This window comes from Chiloscyllium plagiosum, chromosome 19 (assembly GCF_004010195.1).
Source record: "Chiloscyllium plagiosum isolate BGI_BamShark_2017 chromosome 19, ASM401019v2, whole genome shotgun sequence".
Taxonomy (NCBI): domain Eukaryota; kingdom Metazoa; phylum Chordata; class Chondrichthyes; order Orectolobiformes; family Hemiscylliidae; genus Chiloscyllium; species Chiloscyllium plagiosum.
Window position 1 is genome coordinate 50,628,345 of NC_057728.1, and position 23,590 is coordinate 50,651,934.

The 23,590-nt window shown below is 41.8% G+C and overlaps 2 protein-coding genes across 7 annotated transcripts in view; both read left to right on the forward strand.

Annotated features, from left to right (window-relative positions):
* Positions 1-15,033, forward strand: part of LOC122559398 — a 40,797-nt gene extending 25,764 nt beyond the window's left edge. The window contains exons 15-18 of the mRNA XM_043708846.1: positions 1,033-1,284; positions 7,405-7,567; positions 8,570-8,723; positions 14,754-15,033. Coding sequence (XP_043564781.1) covers positions 1,033-1,284; positions 7,405-7,567; positions 8,570-8,723; positions 14,754-14,887 — 703 coding nt within the window. The 3' untranslated portion in view covers positions 14,888-15,033. The remainder of the gene's footprint in view (positions 1-1,032; positions 1,285-7,404; positions 7,568-8,569; positions 8,724-14,753) is intronic.
* A 2,760-nt stretch (positions 15,034-17,793) lies between these two features.
* The window catches only part of LOC122559789 (protein mono-ADP-ribosyltransferase PARP11), a 28,439-nt gene continuing 22,642 nt past the window's right edge, over positions 17,794-23,590 (forward strand). Inside the window, exons 1-3 of one of the 6 annotated variants that reach the window (XM_043709824.1) lie at positions 17,794-17,992; positions 18,705-18,804; positions 21,976-22,121. In XM_043709824.1, coding sequence (XP_043565759.1) covers positions 22,002-22,121 — 120 coding nt within the window. In that variant the 5' untranslated portion in view covers positions 17,794-17,992; positions 18,705-18,804; positions 21,976-22,001. Of the gene's footprint in view, positions 17,993-18,704; positions 18,805-21,975; positions 22,122-23,590 lie in introns of those variants that run through there. The other 5 variants (XM_043709822.1, XM_043709825.1, XM_043709823.1 and 2 more) reach the window with 5 other exon arrangements.

The window sequence follows — 23,590 nt, forward strand, 5'->3', positions numbered from 1 at the left end:
CAGACTGCTCAATGTCTGGCAATCGACTGATTTTAAGAGAAGCATTTGGGAACTCCTGTAAATGTATTTTTTTTAAACTATTGTACAGAATGTGAAATTGATCTTTGAATAGGTTTGGGGTTGCTGTGCCCAGGTTAGCTCATTGTTTGGACCAATAGAGAGAACAACAAGCTTAAATTAGAATCTGTTTTACAACACTGACCATTTGTTCCAGTGCATTTACCTTGGTGTTCTCATGTTGGGTGTGGCTCAGTGACACTCATGTCTCTGATTCAGAAGGTTATTGGCTCATTTCCCACTCCAGTGACTTGAATGCAATTTTTTCCAGTGCAAAGTTAAAAATCATGCAACACCAGGTTATAGTCCAACAGGTTTAATGGGAAGCGCACTAGCTTTCGGAGCGGTGCTCCAAAAGCTAGTATGCTTCCCATATAACCTGGTGTTGTGTGACTTTTTTTAACTTTTGTACACCCCAGTCCAACACCGGCATCTCCAAATCATGTTCCAGAGCAAGTCATGAGGAAAAGCTGTGTTGTCCGAGGAACCATCATTGAGTTGAAGGGGCAGCGAGTAGTTTTTGTTCTTGATTGATCATAAGAGATTTCATGACACTACTTTGAAGAAAAGCAGTAATGGTGAGGAGATAATGTTAGACAACATCAGTCTCTGATTCACTATTAATCCCTACATTTAACATCTGAAAAGTGCTTTACAGCCAATGAAGCTTAGCAATGTCTTGAGGTAATTTAAAGGCACTCTGTAAATACAAGTCTGGACTTCTACATAAACTACTACCCAGCTTCCCTCATCCAGTTTTCAATATATTCTCTATTCCTTTCTTTCTTGTGTTTATTCAGATTCACCTTTACACAACTACACAATTCACCTCAATTACTTTCATTCCATTTGGTAGCGCGTTTCACGTTCCAAACAATTCTCCTTAATTCCAATTGGACTTATGGCTGGTTTCAATTTATGGTCTGGCTTTGTACAGAGATAATAATACAACTTTTTTTCTTGTTTCTTGCTGAGGATTTTTAAGCCCATCGTGCAGTACCATGAAGAAAAACTCCAACTCACTATGACCCTCTACAAAGACCATACTTTCTCGCCTGATGCTGCTTATGGTGCAAGCCCAGTGATTTGGCTGAATGATGATCTCTATTTGGAGGTCAAATCCTCTGGGGCTTTTGGCATTGCGTTTGTGCTGCAAGTAACTTCGTGTTGGGCAACGACCACACCTGACTCTCAAGAGAAAAGGAAATTCCACTTCCTTCAGGATGGGTGAGTAAAATTCTCAGTGTCTCGGATATGTTTTCAGTTTTGTCCCTTGTTCCTTTTATAGTTGTGAAGGTCTTTGATAGAGTAAATAAGGTGGTTGGGAGCAAGGGCTGCTGTTTCCATTGGCAGCAAAGTCCAATACCATTGGACAGAGAGGTAATGGCAAAATACACTGTATTCATCTCAGTCAGGTTATCAGTGTGACCACATCTGGAATATTGTGCACAGTGTTGATCACCACCTTTATTTAAGGATGCAGATAAATGCATTGGTAAACTTGTTTTGAACTGCTTCCAACCTAAATACAGGTCATTTTGGGAGGGAACGTTGGACAGACCAGCCTTGGATCTGTTGCAAATTAGATTAAGAGGCAAGTTGATTGAACATGAGAACTAGGGGTATGAGGATGCAATTTAGCACCTCAAGCCTGTTCCGCCACTTAATACAATCCTGGCTGATCTCCTGTCATGTCAGCCTCATCTCCACTTCCTTGTGCACACTCCATAGCACTTCAACTCAACATCTTGAGATCCTGAGGTCTCTTAACTTAGTTGATGCGGACAGGATGTTTCCTTTTGTGGAACTCATAGCCACTGTTCTTAAAAATAAGTGGCTGCTTATTTAAAACTGGAATTGTTTCATTTTGAGGGTCAGGAGTCTTTGGAAATGTCGTCTTGAAAAGTAGAATTGGTTTTTAAAATGGGAGTGGATAGATTCTTGATAAGACAGTGAGAAGTTACGAAGAGTGAGTGGGAATGTGGATTTGAGGTTATAATCAGAAATACCATGATCTTCTTGAATGGCACAACAAGCTCAGGGGATCAAGTAGCCAATCCCTGGATTCTTTCTTTCTTATGTAACAAGCTAGAATGGTCAAGAATTCATTGTCTGGGGAAACACACTACTGAATTTATTTCAGTCTATGTTTAGGGAACTGTGGATTTTAAGGCAAGAGCAGGGAAGTGGGTGATCGGAACTTTTTTTCAAATACAGCTCAGCAAGGAGGGCAAATTTGGATACTTGGCATACTATGCCATTATCCAAGTCTTTAAAAACAAAATGCAAGTAAGTAAGGCCCTTGTGGGATACCACTGGTCACATCCTGCCAATTTGAGTATCTACCCACTATCTCTACTTTGTCACCTATAATTCCACCAACCAACTTCTCAGCTACGTCAGTAATTTGTCCTCCAATTCTATGGGCTACAATGTTTTTTCTAATTAAGACAATCTCTACAGAATAAGTTCTATTCTCTTGTACTGGCGATAAGCCCATTCCTTATTAAGAAATCTGATCTTTTTGTTTAAACCCAAATTTCTAGGCAGTTGATCATCTTAGTAACTGGAAAAAATATTTTTGTTTTATAATGTGATGCATGAGGTCATGGGTCAAGAATGACAGCACACTCCCTAGTTACTATCCTAACATGCCGAAGAAGAATCATGCCCGAAGTAAGCAGTTTAGAGACAAGAAAATTATTTAAAGTTTTGAAATAAAAATCCAACAAGACTTTTCTCTCTTAGATATGCAAAAAGGTGTGAACTGCCTCAATGGAGTCAAAATATGTTCATTATTTTTCCAAGTTGGATGCTTTAAAGAATGTTCTTCCAATGGTTTAATAAAATTAGGAATACTTAAAAGCTATTGAAACAGTTTAAAACTGATTTGATACCCTTTTTGTTTCAGCTGCAAACAATTTTGCCTCATCTATTAATTCAGACCATTTTAGAATATTTTCTTTTTTTTTGGAGAAATTATAAACTGGTAACAGCTGAAAGATCAGTGTGGGTGCCAGATCAATACCATGCTAGGAAAGGTCAAAAGCACACTGAGTCCGTCTGTCTATAAAAACGAGCTGTTAAAAGTTTGCTTAGCAATTTGGAGCACAAATTTAACACATCAGTATTAACAGCGAAAGAGCTAAGAGATTCCCAAAAAGATACAATTCACATTGAAGACCAATTTAGAATCAGATGAAACTTCATATTCAATAACTAGAATGTTATTAAGACACACTTTCAGAATCTAACGACCACTTCTGAGCAAGTGCACAGAAAAGGATTTGGTGTAGTCTTTCAGATGGGGAACTAGCAAACTGAATAGTTGAGTTGGTGATTGCATCTACAAATTTGCTGATGACACCATGATATCTAACGACAAGTCAAAATATAGAAGGGAGATAGAGGGCTTGCGACGTGGTGCAAAGAGAACAACCCCTCTCTCCACGTTAGTAAAACTAAAGAACTGATCATTCAGGGAAAAAAAAGGAGAACATGCCCCCATCTACACCAACAGAATGGAGTTGGAGAGTCCCAGTTCCTCAGAGTGACTATAACCGACAACCTGCCCGGGACTTCCCACATAGATGCGACAGTCAAGAAGGCACAACAACACCTCTTCTTTCTCAGGCAGCTCAGGAAATATTGGCATATCCATAAGGACCCTCACCAACTGTTACTGATGCACCATTGAAAGCATACTGTCCGGGTGTGTATAGGCCTGGTACGGCAACTGCTCTGCTCGGAAGAAACTGCAGAATGTGGTATGCACAGCTGAGACCATCACGGAAGCCAACCTCTATCCATGGACTCCATCTACACAGCTCACTACTGCAGAAAGGCTACCAATATCATCAAAAATCTATCAAACCCTGGTAATGATCTCCTCCAATCTCTTCCAACAGACAGAAGATACTGAAGCCTGATCACACACACATCAGCAGGTTTAGGAATAGCTTCTTCCTGGCCATTATTAGATTGAATGGACAGTCTAGCCTCAATAAGCAATGTAACCTGTATGCCTTGAAGTCTCTTTGGTCTATACATCCTTGCTTACTGTCTGTACTGCTCATAAACAAAGCTTTTCACTGTACTTCAGCATACGTGACAGTAAGTAAATCAATCAATGCATCTTCCCCCATGAAATTGCCCAGCAAGTATTTCTTAGATTCAATCCTTAATGTCAAAGGATAAGGATGGATGCAAGTGTGAAGCGATTCTCTCAGATCGTCGAAGTTTGCAGGTCCTAAGTACAGACTCGACAGTTGATACAATCACTAGCGCACCTGAATATGGGAGGCAATATCCAGCTTTCAATCAATTTGCAAGGCACGAGGCAGAAGCAGTGCACTCATGCAAAGTCCAAAGCAGCTATGAAGAATCAGCCCAAACTGATCATGAATAAGGAACACCTTTTCAAGCTACAATACTGGTCACCTGGTAACCAGCCTTGCACATGAATTGATCAAACCAGAATCTGTAAAGATGTTACAATGAGTGAACACATGTTTCACACACCTTCTCTCCATCTTGTGGAAGGCATCAACTTTGCAAACATTACACATTGTATGATAAAGGTCATCTGAAAACTGGTGACTGTTATTCCTGAAGGTTGGCACTTGTTCCAGTATCAATATACTACCGCTGCAAATTCTCATCAGACCATGTGGCCCCAGGCTTGGGAAGCCATGATACAATCTGTTGAAGGTAAAATGTTAAGCAAGTGACTGTATTCACCAATTCTGTGAAAAATCAATATTGCTGATCTGTAAATGTTCTACTGAATAGAGTTTGCTGGATTGAAATACACCATAATCCATGGAATCAGCACCAGACATCTGGATTCACAACAGAAACTGCAGTAGATTATTCAATAAATACTGAAACAAACAAAATCCGACATTTCTGGGATATCTCTGCAGGTTTGGCTGCATCTGTGGAAAGAACACAAATGCTGCTGGATCTGCTGAGTTTTTTCCAGTAGTGTGTGTGTGTTTGTTTGTTTGTTTTTATTATTTAAGAAATATTTTCAGAACTAAATGAAACACTTCTTTTTTTTATGAATTAGTGAAATGAAATCATGCTATCTGCTCTGAATAGAACTGGGAATCCAGTAGGACAGACTGAGCAACCAGATGAGAATTGACCCAAACTCTGTGTCTCAATCTGAAGACTTTTAAGGGATATCACTGCTCACAAAGATGAACAAAGAGGTGAGGGAGGAAAATAAAAATAGGATGAACCACTAGCTCTGTATCCACAATCCAAATAAGTCTGCCAATCTATACAAAGACTTGGAGCGATTCTCAGGCAAAACTGATCAGGCTTGACAGGAGCAGCTAAGGAAGCATCAGCTTAAGCTCAAATCAATGCTGCAGGAAATGGTGGACCTCCCAAAAGTAAGTAGAGGTGCACCATGCATAAAACACGAAGCTACAAATTGCTCAAGGCTGTCTCTTTTTTTTTTTTTAGAAAGAAAATGGGTACTCCAGTGACAGAAACTTGGACAGGAAGCTGCCAAGTCACTGGACCAGCAATTATCACTAATGGCACTTCACTTCAATCACTATTTGGCTAAAACAGATGAGCATCAAATAGCTGCTTGTGGCAACTTGCTTTGCGCAGACAACTACCATTTGTACCTTACATTACAGCAGTGACGGCACTTTAATATTAAATTGACTGACTGTTTTCAAGCATTTTGGGAAGCCTTTGATACAAATTTTAAGAAGGGTTTTTAATTGTTGCAAAGGGGCAGAGTAGTTTGGGAAGAAAGTTGTGATGGAGACTAAAACAAGGATGATGGTCCCTAATTAATCAAACATGAAATTCCAGAGATTTAGTGAGAATGTGGAAATGTCATGGGGAGGTGAATGGAATAGTTGTTTGTCTAGCTTCCCCTGGAAATATAAAGGAGAAAGGTACCTCAGATTATGTTGGTGGGGTGAGACCAAAGGGATGGAAGGAGGTTCTGATGGAGCATAAACATGAGCAATTTGGTCTGTAAAGCCTGTGAAGAGAAATCTGCTTTTCTTTCTTTTTGCTTCATAGTGATAATAACTCTAGCTGTACCACTCCCTAAATGCTTTGGATGAGATGACTTCTATATTTAAAGTGAAAGAGTCAGCACCTTCCTACGTGGATGTATTTGCACCCGCCATCCTCTAAAGATGGGGATCCACTGGGCTGCCTTGGTTTAAAATCACTTACTGGTCTAATGACGAGAGGCTATTGTATTGTACAAGAAATAACTTGTTGCATATTAGCAACTAGTTAGAGATTACATTGTCACAATGTTGCTATAGCAGAGACTAAAGAGCTGGATGTTGGGATTTTGGCATGAGACGTAAGCTGTTCTGCATGCAAGTGATTGTAGCAACATTGTCTTGGACAGTAGGAACAGAAGAACAGGAACAGGCCATTTGTCCCCTTGAGCTTGCTCTACCCTTCATTACGTTATGATTTATCATTGTGCATTCAATACCTCTAATCCCACCCTCCCCTCATATCTAGTGATCCCTTTTCACTGTGAGAGCTATACCTATCTCCTGGAGAAAACCCTATTTTTGCCTCAACTGCTTGTGTGATAGTGAATTTTACAGGCTCACTTCTCTCTGGATGAAGACATTTTTCCTAGCCTCAGTCCTAAATGATTTACCCCTTTATACTTAAACTATGACCCCTGTTTCTAGTTTACCCCACTATTGGGATCATCCTTCCACCATCTAACCTGTCCAGTCCTATTAGAATTTTATAGGCTTTTTGAGATTTGCCCCAACTCTATTCTTCTTAACTTCCAGTTAGAGTCCGAACCAACTCAATCTCTCCTTGGTAAAAGCAAATTACCGCGGATGCTGGATCTGAAACCAAAAGAGAAAATGCTGGAAAATCTCAGCAGGTCTAGCAGCATATGTAAGGAGAGAAAAGAGCTGATGTTTCGAGTCTAACTGACCCTTTGTCAAAGCGAAAAGCTTTTAGCTTTGACAAAGGGTCAGTTAGACTCTAAACGTCAGCTCTTTTTTTTTCTCCTTACAGATGCTGCCAGACCTGCTGAGATTTTACAGCACTTTCTCTTTTGGTTTCAATCTCCTCTCGTATGTCTTGCCTGCCATTCCAGGAATCCATTTGGTATGCCTTCACTTCATTTCACTCCTACAGTGAGACCAATCCTACACACCATACTCCTTGGTATGGCCTCACCAATGCCCTGTATATCTGTGCTTCAGGCAGTCCTCAGTATTAACCCTTTTCAGATGCATATCCAATGATCACGTTGATTCTCCTGCACACTGGTCAACTCTGGTAAGGAGTAAAGGACTGCTTGCTTTCCTTTTTTCCATTTAGCTGTCCTAATGATGAGACCTTCAGATGGCATTCTGCAAATGGAGCTTCCAATAGTAGTCGCTTTTCCATCAAGATGTTTCACTTTGTTGAGGTAGCAAACCACCCCATCTATCTTCATTGTCAAGCCAATATCTGTCACGCTGGGGCTGCTGATTGCTTAGTGGTAAGTTAATTCTTTTAAATGTATTCTACAAAATGGTAAACAAGCTTAAAATTGTGAAATTGCAACTGTTTTCAATGGTCAGGGCACAGTTAAGATAATTGACTTTTTTTTTTAAAAAACAACCCTTTTTTTTTAAACATTGTTATTTGGAATGCACTGGCTAGTTGTAACAATAGTTGCCTCCAAAAGGGAACAGGATAAATATTTATAAGGAGAAAAGATTGCAGGAATATGTTGAAAGAGATGGGCAAGTGATGCTAATGGGATTGTTCTTGAAAAGAGCCAGCATAGACCTGATGGACTGAATGATCTCATTCCAAGCTTTTTTTTGCTATTTTCATGTTATTGCCCTTTCCAAACAAAGGCCCTGGGAAGTCTTCTGTTTTGTCCATATACAAGTGGAGCATTGCTAAACCATTTTTGTCTTGGACTCATCAAGGCCATTCACAGAAAACACCAATGTAAAGGGAAAACCGCATTTATAATGTAAAAGGAAAATGCTGACTGTTAAGAGAGGTTGCTAAGGAGTGTGCACCAGATAATGATGACTGACCGTTTACTGTCAGTCAGGTTTAGTGTGGGGCACTTGCATGCATTGGAAATGACACTTAATACACAGGGACTTTTTTTTTGTAGATTACACACTCCTCTCAACTCAACAAAGTAAGTGACAGCTATTCTGTTTCATTGATAAAGATATTATCCTGAGAAATCAACCAACCAACCAACCTGGTTTAAAATTTAAACAAATTTTAGCAGTTAACAGTCAATCGTCTAACTAGTGCATTCTTCATGACAACGCATCTACCAGAGTCCATTTGCCAACCAGTCTCAATCTCCTCTTGTACAGTTAAAATATTGTTTACCCTTCACTTTGGTATTTCATGCAACTTCTGGAGTGCAAATCAACAAGTGTCCAAAAAAATTTTGTTTTCAGCATCACTTTAGTTTTTTTGGAAGTACAGAGCTTTTAATAACTGGAGCATTCTCTCCCTCTGGAAGGAATGTTCCGCTGAGCAGATTCTTAAAAGACTAAGACGGGATGTATTGGCAACAGGCTCTAAGCCAGTGAATGGGATTGTCTCTGTTGGACCCATTGACCTGTGGAGTACAACTGAAAGTGGGGCTTTAGAGCTGGGAGCTGCAGCAACAAACTGTAAGTACCAAGGAATAAATCAAGATTACACTGTGTAGTAAAGCTCCAATTGCACAAAATTAAATTTGTTTGCTACAAGCTTGCAAAACTGGAATTTATAAAAAAAAATGTTTTGAATGAGAATTGAGATTTAATGCAAAACGTTTTAAGATTGTATTTGAAGGAGTCTGAAATGATAGAGAAGAAATATTGCAAATTCACTTAATGCTGCTCCTTATGAATTGAAGGAGCCAGTATTGGACTGAGGTGGACAAAGTTTAAAAATCAAAAAAGCACAGCAGGTCAGGTAGCATCCAAGGAGCAGGAGAATCAACGTTTCGGGGAAGTGCCTTTAACAAATTTCTGATGAAAGGCTTATGCCCGAAACATCGATTCTCCTCCTTGGATGCTGCCTGACCTGCTGTGCTTTTCCAGCGCCACGTTCTCAACTCTGATCTCCAGCATTTGCAGTCCTCACTTCCTCAAAGTTTAAAAGTCACAACACCAGGTTATAGTCCAACAAGTTTATTTGGAAGCACTAGCTTTCGAAGTACTGCTCCTTCTTCAGGTGGTTGTGGAGAGTAAGACCATAAGACACAGAAATTATAGCTATAGGAGTCATGGAGATGTAATGATACATTAAACTATTTTAGATTCAGTCTTTCTTGTTTTAAACTGGGATGTGCTGGTTTCTGTTCATTGATATGCAAATCCCAGAACTCCTTTTTAAATTACTTTCTCAAGATATAGAGTCATAGAGATGTACAGCACGGAAACAGACCCTTCTGTCCAACCCGTCCATGCCGACCAGATATCCCAACCCAATCTAATCCCACCTGCCAGCACTGGGCCCATATCCTTCTAAACCCTTCCTATTCATATACCCATCCAAATGCCTTTTAAATGTTGCAATTGTACCAGCCTCTACCACTTCCTCTGCCATCTCAGCTCAGACAATGCATTAAGGTGTGAGGTCTGTCTGTCTCCCAATATTGAGTCAAGCTGATTCTATTTCGAAAGTGGGATTTAGAGTTTTACATGAATTCATGCAGTTTTTGAGCAAAATAAAATGTCATTCTGCAAAAACAAATTCTTCCCATAAACTGGTATGTGTGCGTGTGTAGGAAAGACAATGAGTGGGTGTGAGTTCATGTGATCGTGTGTGTAAGCTTGGTTAGGTGAGAGTGTGATGGGGTATAAGCCTGTGAGTGGGTGTGTGCATGGGTGAGAGCATGGAGGGTGTATCTGTGTGTGTGTAAGATAGAGAGCTTGTGTACGAGAGGGTCCTTGTGGGTGTGCGAGTATGTAGGAGTGCATGTGAGAGTATATAGTACACTGGGCCACGTGTAGTATGACATGAATTCGAGGTCCTGGTTGAGGCCATTTCCTTGGGTACCGAACTTGGCGTTCGGCCTCTGCACATGCACACCTCATCATTGCTTGTCCATCAGTCCACCTCGGAGGATGGTCACCCAAAGGTCTGAGGCCGAATGTCCTGGACCGCTTAAGTGTTCCCCGACTGGGAGGGAACACCCCGTCTGGTGATTTTGTTGTGCAGTGTCCTTTCATCTGTTGTCATAGCGTCTGCTTGGTCTTGCCGATGTACCATGCCTCAGGGCATCCTTGCCTGCAATGTGTGAGATAGACAACATTGGCCGAGTCACACTAGTACTCGCAGCGTACATCGTGGAGGTGTCCCCACGTGTACTAGTGGTATCTGTGTTGACGCTCCTTATGAAGAAAGAGGTTCTGAAAGGAATGGAGATCCAAGATGGTGGTTTGATTATGAAAAGTTGCAAGTGATGAAGAAATCACAGATTCGAAGATTGCTGCACAAGTAGATCAGTTGGCTCATTCTGCCAGAATAGACTTTTTTTTTGAAAAAGCAGTTGTCCTAGAATCAGTATCATTGAATTGTGGTAAAGGAGGTATCTATTGAACCCATTGTGTTGGTATAGCTTTCAGAATGGGCATAACTTTTGTGTCATTCTCCTGCCTCTATGTAATCCTCCATGATTGTTCCCACTTCAATCATCTTATGCCCTCTTGAATGCCTCTAATGAATCTGCCTCTGCCACATTTCCAGTCTGAGGACATGCTCATTTTTTTTTCACTGTCATGTTTGGTTTTATTTCAGACTTACTTAAATATTTTTAATCAACCTGTCAAGACATTGTTTAAAAAAGAAATCCCTGGACTAAGTAGGACTTTAATACTGGTCTCCTGGCCCTGAGAGAGGGGCACTGTCACTGCCACAAGACCTCCCTGCTGAAAATTGCTTGGATCTTTTCTAATTGACTGTTCAGAGATGTTATTACACACCACCTGCAGTAGGTGGGCTTGAAACCAGGGCTCCCAGACCCAGAGGAAGGGACACTACTGCTGCACCATAAGAGCCCCTGCTGTAAATTTAGTTCTAGAGACCTAACCATCGGCAGCACCTCAGATACTGAACAGCCCATTTCCAAATGCAGCAAGATCTGGATTATAATCAGGTTTGGGCTGATGCAAGTAATAATAGTGCCACACAAGTGTCAGGCAATGACCCCTCTAACCATCACCCCTTGATATTCATTTGCTGATCAACATTCTGGGGTTACCATTGACCAGAAACTGAACTAGACTAGCCTTCTAAAAACTGGCCAAAAGAGCAAAATAGAAGCAAGGAATCCTGCAGTGAGTAACTTGCCTGCTGATTCATCAAACCCTAACTACCATCAACAAAGCACAAGTCAGGAGTGTAATGGAATACTTGCCACTTGCCTGGATGAGTGCAGCTCCAAGAAGCTTGGCACCATCCAAGACACAGCAATACGTTTGTTTGAAACCACATCCAATCCCTCCTTCACTGATGCACAGAGTATACGATCCGCAAAATGCGCTGCAGAAATACATCACAGCTCCTTAGAAAGCATCTTCTAAATCAATGACTATCAACTAGAAGGGCAAAGGCAGCAAATATGTGGGAATTCCACCACCTGTAAGTTCCCCTCTAAGCCATTCACCATCCTGATTTTGGAAACTCTTTACTGTTTTCTTCAGTATTACTTTGGTTCTCCATCTTTGAACTCCATCCCTAATGGGTCAATGGGCTGAAAAATGGCAGATGATATTCAATCTGGATAAATGCTAGGTATTGCATTTTGGTACAGCAAACAGGTAAGACGTATATGATTAATGGCAGGGCCTTGGGTTGTGTTGTGGAACAGAGAGACATAATTCAGATACATAATTCTTGGACAAACTGGGTCACACATAGATAGGATGGTTAAGAAGGTGTTTGGCATGTTTGCCTTCATTGTTCAGTTCTTTAGGAGTTGGGGAAGTCATGTTGTGGTTGTACAAGGCGTTGGTGAGGCCTCTTGTGGAGGCCAGAAATATCTCCATTTCTGATTGTCCAGTTATAGGAAGGATATTATTAAGCTGGAGAAGGCTCAGATTTACCTGGATGTAGCTGGGTTTGAAAGGTTTGAGTTATAACGAATGGCTGGGACTTAGTTCACTGGAGTGTAGGAAGTTTTGAGGTGACCTTTTTATAAAATCATGAGGGATATAGCAAGGGTTAATGGATCTTGTCTTCTACCTAAGATTGGGAATATCAAGACTAGAAGGCATATTTTTAAGGTGAGGGGAGAGAGATTTTAAAGTTGTGAGGGTCAACTTTTTTGTTTAAACTGTGGTTCATGTGTGGAATAGACTTCTGAGGAAGTGATGGATGTGGTACAATTTATATCGTTTAAAAGACATTTGGATAAGTATATGAATAGGAAATGATTTGGAGGTGCCGGTGTTGGACTGGGGTTACAAAGTTAAAAATCGCACAACACCAGGTTATAGTCCAACAAGTTTATTTGGAAGCACTAGCTTTCGGAGTGCTGCTCCTTCATCAGGTGGTTGTGAATGCATAGGAAAGGTTTGGAGGGATATGGGCCAGGTACAGGCATGTGGGACTAGTTTAGTTTAGGTTTAGGATTATGTTTCTGTTTCTGTGCTGTATGAATCTGACTCTGACATGGAATCCAGCGGTTCAAGATGGCAGGTCTCCACCACCTTTTAAGAGCAACCAAGAATGAGCAATGAATGCTGGCTCAACTATCAACATCATATCCCATGAATTAATCTTTTTTTTAAAAAAAAAAGCTTTAAATTTGTTACCTCTTATCCCTATGTAAGATTCATTTTATATTTAAATTTGTCCTTGGTCCCATACCCTCACTTGTTTTTGTTGGTGATTCTGTCAGCTGATCAACCTGTGCCTGTCCCAAACTATTTATCAGCTTCCACTGCCTTTTTCAGGTGGCAAATTCCAGATTTTGACAACTCTATATTTCAATATTACAAGCTGATTGGTAACAGTTTACTCACTAATTAAGCTGCCCTGAATAGCTGAATTATAAGATTAATGCAGGAGATTTAGAAAAGTGCATAACCAATTCTTATATGGAGAGAAATGACATTCAGCACAGTTTGTGATGGAAGCAAAGACCATGACACCACATGATCTGGAGCTGCCTCAACAATGACTACTTTTGTAGCCTCTTCTGTCATAACAATGGAGATTCTATAGCATAGAAGGAAGCCATTCAGCTCATCATGTCTGCACTGGCTTGCCAACAAATGTTATGACTTGGTGCCATTCTTTTGCTCTTCCCTTGTAACTTTACACGCTGTGTCAACTCAAATATTCATCCAATGCTCTCTTGAATACCTCCAATTGACTTTGCTTCCTCCACACTTGAAGATTGTATTATAGGTTGTGTGTGGGGGAGGGCACCTCATCACATTTGCAAATCATCTTTTAAATCTGTATCCTCCCATTCTCCATCTTTTGAATTACTCCCTCTCTATCCAGACTGTTGTAAGTACAGTGGGCTGTCATGAAGTCTGATCACATGACACAAATAATATCATTGGCTTTCGATGGACAAACAGCTCTCTCTAACCTTGCTGCCTGTAGTGAACACCTCCATAATAAATCTCCTGGTCTGTCTTGGAACTTAACACAGACCCCTCATGATTTTGACAATGGCTATCATATTGCCTCAGCTACCTTCTCTCCAATAACGGAAGTCTCAATCTATCCTCAAGTGAAGTTTCTCACCCTTAGAACCATTCCTGTAAATCTCTTCAGTCTCCAATGATATACACTGTAATCCAGGTGATTTCTCAGAAGTGTTTTGTACATTTCACCAGAAACCTAGCATGCTCTATACTTTATTAACTGCTCTCCACCTAACATGTCACCCTCTGGGATCTGTGCACCCAGATCCCTCTGCTCTTGCACCCCATTTTACTTTTTTTTTGTCTGCATGCACATGTCAAAATATGTCCCCTCATTTTTAAAGGAACAACCAAAAGTGCATCATGAAGCAAAATTGGAGATGGGGGCACATAAAATAACATTAGGGCAAATGGCCAAATATTTGGTCATCGAAGGAAATTTTAAAGAATGCCTTAATGAATGAACATCCAGAAATGCAGACTTAATAAGTGCATAACAAAGAAGCAATGGGAATTTTAAAAGGAAGACATCAATATTACAAGAGCTTTCATAATCTCAAACACATCTTAAGAGTAAGGTGGGAAATGCACCGTCAGTCACCACAGCACATTCTTATAAACAGCAATCTGACAATGACCAAATACGCTGACTTTTGTTTTAAAGAATAATTATTGACTAGGACTCTATACAGACCACCCTCTCCAGTAAAACAGCATTTCACAATGGGATTTATCTGCAGAGGAGGCACCTTGTTTAATATTTCACCTCTAACAGTGCAATGCTTCTCTCTGTACTACACTGGAGTATTCATTTAGATTTTTTGTGCTCAAATCCTTCAAGTTGAACTTGAACAAAATCTTTTTTGACTTTGTAAGAAAGCTACCCACTAAGCCATGTTTTATGTTAGCTGCTCTTACTGACAACATTCATGTTGAATAATGAGCTAAAGAGCAGTTTACTTTTGTCTATGAAAAATGCCATTTTTGGGGACTTGTTCATGTGGCTGTTAAGCTAATATGTTTATTCTCTTTCTTTCTTTTTGTCTATAGGGCGAGACTTGAAAGTACTCCTTTCGTTAGCTGGTGGGATAATAGGAATGATGCTGCTGATGCTTGCAGTTGCTTTAATGAAACAGATTATAATTCAAAAAACACGGTCCAGAATTGCTCATTGCTTGATTTGAATGACTGGCAATTTCTGCTGTTTTAAAAGCAGCTCTTGGAACCTCAACCTGTTTAAATTTGGATCTACATATCTATAATGCTGTGTTAAAATAAAGGAGAATGGATTGTGCTTTTCTGTATTGTGTGTTTCCTGCCAACTATGTATGTGAATCTGGGCTTTACCTAAAAAGTAGTGTATTTCTGGTGGAAAAGTCAGAAATAACTTGCAACGTTTTTTGTTCTATACCTGGCAACCATCTTTTATGCATGCTATAATAGCTATCTCAAAGCTTCAAAATTCTGGGTTCAAATCCCATTCCAGCAAAAACATAGTAAAACTGGTAGTGCTGAGCTAAGGGAGTGCTGTGCTGTGCTGTTTGAGGTGCTGTACTGCAGAAGAGATGTTAAATCTCTGATCTGAAAGGGAAGAGAATCTGCTATTTTTATCCAGTCTGATCTACATGTGACTCCAGATCCACAGCAATGTTATTGACTCTTAACCGTTCTCTGGGCAATTAGGGTTAGGTAATAAATGTTAGCCCAGCCAATGACCCCCAAATCCTGTGAAGTACTAAATTTCTCTCGCTCTAAATGATGAAGACCAAGGGACCTGGCCAATATTTATCTCTCTATATATTTGGTCGCTGGAGATCACTGATCTCTGTTGCAAGATATCACTGCAGATGTTCCTCAGGATAGTGTTCTGGTCCAGGCATCTTCAGCTGCTTTATTGATGACATTCCTTCCATCATAATGGGAAAAAATGATGATATGCACAATGACATTCCATGTTTAGCAGCATTTCTGGCTCCTCAAGTACTAAAACAATCCATTGCCAAATGTGGCAAGATCTGGACAATAGCCAGGCTTGAGGTGACAAGTCACATTGCCTGCATGGCATGAACAACAATCTTCAACAAAAAAATCCAACTATCACCTTTTTGACATTGGGTGGAATTTACCAGAGCTGCCCTCCTAGCTATCAACCCTAAGGCTGTCATCCAGAAAATGAACTGGTGCAAATGGAGGAACCGGTTTAGTGGGGAAGAGTTGGTGAAAGATTGGGTTCTTTTGGGATGGGATGGAAGGTGGAGAATGGTGAATAGTGGCTCCAGAGTGGGGGAGGGGGGGGGGGGGTGGTGTTTTATTGAAGCATGGACCAGGTTGCTGAGCAGGTTGGGTCTGCAGTGAGTGGGGGATGGGAGTGTTGAGTCCTGCTGGAATTGGAGTGGAGTGAAGTAGTGAGAAAACTATAGGTGTAGGACCATAAATGGGTCATTCAGGGCATTGAATTTGCACTGCCTTTTCAATTGTGGTTGTCAACCCCATTCTCATGTCTTCTCTCTAACTCTTGATCCCCTCTTAGTAATCAAGAACACATTTATAATAAATCAAAGAACTGCTGATGGAGATCGAACACAAAAACAGATTGCTGGGGAAGCTCTGGTCTAGCAGCATCTGTGGGAAGGAAGCCGTGATAAGCATTTAGAGTCCAGTGTCTCTTCTTTAGAACTATAATTGGGCTCAACATTAACTCTGTTATCTTCCCACAGATGCTGCCAGGCCAGCTGATTTGCTCCAGCAAGTTTTATTTTTAAGAACATATCTAGTTGTCTTGACACTGAATGACTTGGTCTGTACAACCTTCTTTGGCTGTAAGTTCCACAGATTCTCCATCCCCCAGCTGACTAAATTCCCCCTCATCTGAAATGAAGGGACAACCCTTGAGATCTGAGGTTATAGGTTACATGACAACCCTTTAGAATGGAGGCTATACCCTCAGGTCCTAGTCATCTCCACTTCCACTCTATCCTGGGCTCTCAATATTCTAAGTTTAAATGAGATCCTTTAGCCTCCATTAAAGACGCAGAATCCTCATGTTCCTCGTATGTAAAGCCCTTCTTTCCTGGGACCATTTTTGTGTACCTCCTCGAGACCTCATCCACTCTTGGGTATGAGGCCCAAAACCACCCACCCCCCTCCCAATTCTTCCAAATGTAGTTTGAACAAAGGTTTTTACAGCCTCAATAGTACATCCCTGCTCTTCTGTTCTAGTTCTCTCAAAATGAATTAACGTTATATTTGCCTTCCTAACTGGCAATTGAATGTTCGTGTTAACCTTAAGAGAATCCTGAACTAGAACTACTAAGGCTTCCGGGAGAAAGTGAGGACTGCAGATGCTGGAGATCAGAGCTGAAAATGTGTTGCTGGAAAAGTGCGCTTTTCCAGCAACACATTTTCAGCTACTAAGGCTTCCAAAGACTTACCCATTTAGAAAGTAGACCATGTTTCTATCCTTCCTACCAAAATGCATAACCTTTCCCATGTTGTAGTCCATCTGCCACTTCTTTGGACTATGGAGGAGGTGGGGAGTCATCAACCTGGAACCTTTGCTGTGGAAGTGCCTGGGTTGGGCTGGGTTGACAAAGTTTAAAAATTACAGAACACAAAAGTCACACCAAACCAGCTTTTACCTCCAAAAGGTTTATTTGAAAATACAAGCTTGGAGCCTTCCTCAGGTAGCTAGTTGGGCAAACCTTTTGCACTATAAAGCTGGTGTTGCATGACTTTTTTTCACCTGTAAACTTGTGCAGGAGCAAGAGGGAAAGGAGGGGTGTGGCTGGGGGGGTGGTGGTACATTAGCGGTGGGCCGAACGATCGGGGGCACCCGGTGAATGGGCGGGGCATGGTTGGGGGCGTGGCGGTGGGTGGGCCAAAGGGGGACGGGGAATTGCGGAGGGGTGTGCGGCAGTGAGCGGGCAGCAAGGGGGCGGGGCATTGCAGAGGTGCCTAAAAATGGGCGGACCGAAAACGGGGAGGCGGGATCTCGCTGAGGGGGCAGGGTCTGAGTGAAGGGGCGGGGCCTCGCCGAAGGGGCGTGTCAGAGGGGATGTTCGCTCGAAACGTCACAGCCACACGCCCCACCCCCCCCTCCGCGAAAACATCCGGCGGAGGTCGCGTTGTCCGGGTAACCGTCGAGCGAGAAGCGGTTGGTTTGTCGCTCGGAGCCGGGCCTGGGCCTGGGCCCATGCCCCTCCCCCTCGCGGCCCCAGCTGGGGTAGGGGGCGGGGAGCCGGTATCCCGGCCTGGCGGAGCGCCAATCGGACAGAGAGGCGGAGCCCGGGGTGAGTGATTGAGCGTATTCTCCAAAGTGGGAGAGCCTCTCCTCAGGAGTTCCCAGGCACAGGGCGGACGGGTGGGGGCTGGGGATGGTGCCCAAAGTGGACTCGATCTACCAGGAGCAGCCACTGTCCTCTCTCTCTCCCCCCCCCCCCACTCCCCACTCCCCTCACCGGGATCATGAAGGCGGTGACCTCCTCACTGTTGTGCCATGTCACACAGTTATGGATCACTGCCCTCCTCTCCCATGGCACCTGTCATGACTGTGCAGCAGGGTGGGCGCTCAGTCAGTGTTCATGGTGGAGGGAGGTTCCCTTCCTCAGGGCGTGGAGGGCATTGCCAGTTTGACCTGTGCGGGCCTCCAACTAACGCGGAGTCAGATTCCTGGGGCTTAACTTCCTCGTTGGTCTGTCAGCTCTTGCAAGGGAGGCAGTCAGCAAAGCAGGAAGTTGTTTTGTTTAGAGTATCTTTGTGATGCTTGTGCTGACCAGCATTATGCTTATTTCTCCTGGGGCTGATTCTACAGAAGATAGGCATAATCAGAAGTCTCATGACACCAGGTTATAGTCCAACACTATAAAATCACAAACGTTTGGAATGCTGTCAGGTGAAGTGGCATGGCCTGCTTATCTAATTTTAGGTTGTCTGTGGAATGGTTTACATACTGTCTTTTGAAGTTTTAATAAGACTGTGTTTGACGGAAGATGTTTTCCTCAGTAGTTGCTGCAAACGGTTTTGGACACTTTCCACTCTTAGATGTGGACAATATTGACAAACGTGAGGACCTGCTGCCAGATACATTTGAAGATCTCTATAGGTCTGTTAACAAACTTTGTAATACTACATTTACAAATCGCTACTGCAATTTGCCTTGGTTTCGTTTCTTTGTCAGTGGAATGAGGAAGAGACAGCCTTTCTCAGCCAAATATTTGATATGATGCAACCACTCTGTTCAGCAGCTTACTGATATGTTCATGCCACCTTTCCCTTACAGCTGCAATTACAGGAATTACTCCATTTCCATCAGCAGGTAGAATAAGGGCCAAGGCCATTATAGGCTGTCCATAATCAATCTTCAGTACATTGTAAAAACACAGTGCCTCTCAGTTAGACATTACTGTACATCAGCTTCAGTGTTTCACCAGCCTTCTATTCTATATACTTTTTGGAAATAAGCTGGAACTTGTGTTTAGTGTTTTTATAAATGTGATGCTTGATTGTTGACAGGGGGCTATTGGAGCCATCCATGTACACGCTGAGAGGGATAACACCATTCTTTGCAAACCAGTCTTGTTATTTGCATTTACAGGATCCTAAAATGTTTATTGAAGTCTTAACACAAGTTGATCTGTATCCTTAGTCCATCTACTTTCGCTGGCTCTGTATTCCTTATTACCCTCCACTATCAAAAAATCTTATCAATCTCAGATATAAAATTCTTAATTTAGTTAGCCTCATCTGCTATTTTTTATAGGAGAGATTCCACACTTCCAGCACCATTTGTTTGAAGAAATGTTTCTGAAATTGACTATGATTTTAAGGTAATATGTCCTTGATCTAGACTTCCTCAGCAACAGTAAGATAATTATTTTGTACCATATCAATCCCTTTCAAAATCATAAAAACCCCAATGAAATTATCTTAAACTTTTAAATTCTGTGATGTACAAGTTTAGTCTTTGTAATTTCTCGTCACAGTTCAATACTGGAGCTCTGCCAACATTCCAGAGAACGCACACTGTATCTCCCTGCAAGATCAGGGTAACCTTTCTAAAGTACAATGCCCAGAACTGTACTTGGTCCTCCAGATGTTTTGTTCTGTAAATTGATATCAGTGTGGAAGACTAGCATCTTGAATGATTGCACTCACAGCTGCGTTTAGATAAAGGATTTGGAGTTCTGGCAGGGCTCATGGCTTGGAATTGTTTGCTTGTCCAATATATCTATGATTCCTGATGAAGGGCTTTTGCTCGAAACGTCGATTTTCCTGCTCCTTGGATGCTGCCTGACCTGCTATGCTTTTCCAGCACCACTCTAATCTAAACTCTGATTTCCAGCATCTGCAGTCCTCACTTTCACCCAATATATATATTGCCTGGTATAATACCTCAAGTGTATTTGTTTCTGCTTTATTTTGTAGTGAATTTGTAGTTAAGGAAAAACATTTTTTCTCTCTTGGCAAAAACATTTGGAATTTATCAGAAAGTGGACTGCAGCTGTTCAAGAAGGTATCTCACCACCACTATCTCAAAGGCAATTAGGGATGGACAATAAATGCTAGCCCAACCAATGACATCCAGGACCTATAAATAAATGAAAAGAATGAAGGAAGGAGGAGATGATGCAATGATGATGTCAGAATTAACTCCAGTTTAGAGCTTGCCCATAATATTCTGGAGATTTAGGCATAGACTTGCACAGTGTGCTTTGTGTTCAGTGAATGGAGACTCTATGTTCATTAATACTCAGGAGTCTTTTGATGTGGATACAATACTTAGGTTCTGCACGTGGGACAAGTGCACAACCCTGACCAAAGCCAAAGCTTGATCACTCAGCTTTACTTCACCCACAAAGCAGGTGAAGTTATTTGCTTTGGTGGAGAGCCTATCTTAATGTTGATGCTTGCTTGTACTACATATTTGACTGAACATTATCAGTGTTATGTTGAGAGTATGGTGCTAGAAAAGCACAGCAGGTCATGCAACATCTGAGGAGCAGGGAAATCGACATTTCGGGCATAAGCCCTTCATCAGAAGTTGTCAGTGTTGTGACCTTGAATGGCTGGAATATGTGGAAATTGTGGCTGGCAGTCTTTGTTACCTTTTTCGGCTGTGAAGTTTGAGACTTGATGTTGTAGCAGATGATGCAACAGCTTCCTTGGTGAAGCAGGGCAGGCAGAGATTACTTGTTTTTTCCTTTGACAGGTGGCACCTCTAAACTCACATGAGATAAGACCTGTTAGTCTCCCTCCAGCCACATCTCCCTGCAGTCTCCAAACTCAATGTTCACCATGTTTTTTTCCTCCTATTGATCCTTCAGACCCCCAACAAACAGAGTGAACAGAACATGTATGCACAGACTATGTTTAACAGCACACTATCAGAGTTTGTGAAGGACTCTCCGTACAAAAACTATCTCTGAGCACCAACACGCACATCCACCCCCACCCTCCCCTTGTTCATCAACCCACCCTCCCCTCACTAACCACCAAAATATTTGCAGCCACCTGAGCCAGAAATGGAATAACCCATTGGGGCAGCACAGTGGCTCAATGGTTAGCACTGCTGCCTCACAGCACCAAGATCCCAGGTTTGATTCCAGCGTTGGGTGACTGTCTGAGTGGAGTTTGCACATTCTTCCTGTGTCTGCGTGGGTTTCCCCCAGATGCTTCGGTTTCCTCCCACAATCCAAAGATGTGCATGTCAGGTGAATTGGCCATGCTAAATTGCCCATAGTGTTAGGTGCATTAGTCAGAGGGAAATGGGTCTGGGTGGATTACTCTTCGGAGGGTCGGTGTGGACTGGTTAGGCTGAAGGGCCTGTTTCCTCACTGTAGGGAATCTAATCTAAAAACAGACTAATACAACTAAACCGGTACTCATCTTTGTCGAAGGTGAGGAGTTCCTTAAACATCAGACCAACATCTCTCCCAGTCACTTTTCTCCAGAAGTTGTGAATGGGTTTTCGAATAGGTAAAAGGAGCATTCAACAAATTGAAACTGAAAACAGGATCCTGAAAGGGGCTCGGTTTTAAAGAAGGGAGCTGACCTATTAAATTGCAGCCGCCTCAAAACGTTTGCACTTTTAGCAGACTAGGATGGAATAGATACTGGAGCAAAATTTGGAAGCCCAGAGCTCCCCCACTCAGCCCCGCTATTATTTTAGCAGCACCACATAGATGTCTGTGCATCTACTCTGTTACCGAGCCACGTAGTGACATTAGGGCATGTATAAATAGCTCAGTAATTTTTTCATTATTTTGAATTGCAGCTAACAATCAGACAGTAATTTAAACAATGGCTGGAGAGGAATATGCTTCAATGATGGAGGAGGGCAGTGTGGAAGAGATGGACACATCTGATACACAGTGGAACTGGTACTATTTGGGTGAATGTGGAAAATGGCACATTTTTGAGGTGTGCTATTATTTTGTTCCTTTCCTCTACTTGCTAAGCAAATATTTAAAAAAAGAAGAAATGTAAGCCAATATGCACAATCAAAAATTGTGGAAAAGAAGTTCTAGTCTCTGGACTGGTCTCCCATTTTATTCTGCATGAACTTGAACTCATCCAAAAATGTCCCTGTTTCTTAAAAGCACTAATTCCCATTCACCCAGTTCCCGCAGACTGACTTGCTTGCTTTAGGCCAGTTCTTCCCAAAAGGTTCCCTCCCCATGACCCCACTTTGAAGTTTGAAAAATCATTGCAACCCTTAAATGAGAATTACCAGAAGGAGGGTAGACCTGCTAGAGTGAGATGAGGGCTGTGGAAGTGGGGGCCTATCTGTCATAAGTCAATCATTGCTGCCATGGAGCTCGCTACATCAAAATTACATGTGAGACCCTACTTGGGGTCCCAACTTACATTTTGGGAAGTCCTGTTTGCCTGCCTTGATTTTAAAAGTCTTCTATTTCTATCTCGTTCTGAGGCTTCATCCCTCCCCAACTCTGTTATCGTTGCCAACCTCACAACCGTCCCAAGACGCCTGTGCTCATCTAATTCTGTCCTCTTCTCCGTCCTAAGTTTTATTGTTCCATTATTCATTGTCCATGCCTTTGGCTACCCAGGAAGGCATTGCTGTGGTGGTATTGTCACTGGACTAGTATTCCAGATCCTCAAGCTGATGGTTTGATATGCCACAGGGACTAATGATGAAACTTGATTTCAGTAAAAATTTGGAATAAAAAGCTAACCTCATGGTGACTACTGTTGATTGATTGTTATAAAAACCCATCTGATTGCTTTAAGGAAAGGAAATTTACCAAACTCCCTTGGCTTCCATATGACTCAGACCCATAGCAATGTGGTGGATTCATAAGTGCCTTCTGGGCAATTAGGAAGAGGCCATTTAATGCTAACAGATAGCAACACCCTACGTTCTATGAATAAATTCAAAAGGGTCCTAAGCTCAGGAACTCCTTAAACCTCTCCTCTTATTGACCTTTTTTTTTCTCCCTTAAGACATGTCTTAAAAGTTTTGAGCATCAGATCTAATATCACCCTGTGTGGATCGGTATCATATTTTGTTTTATGTCCTGTGAAGTGTGTCGGGTGAGCATACTTTCACTGTTAAATAGGCATACCATTCCTGTTCACATGAAGCTCCCTGCAGATAAATTTTCTTCAATATAATGTCATAATATTGGGAGTTGCAGACTGAGTTTTACCAGTTTATGAAATAAAAAAATTGGTGAGTGGGTATTATTGATTTGTCAATCGCATCTCATTAAGCTTCTTAGGTCAAGCTTTAAACTTTTAAATGAGCTTTTCAAATAACCAACGAGTTATTCAATTTAGTTTCACAGTGCTGCTAGAATAGTGGATTTCACTTAATCAAAGGGAAATTTCATTTCGTAATATGTTATGGTTCTGAAATGAGAACCATT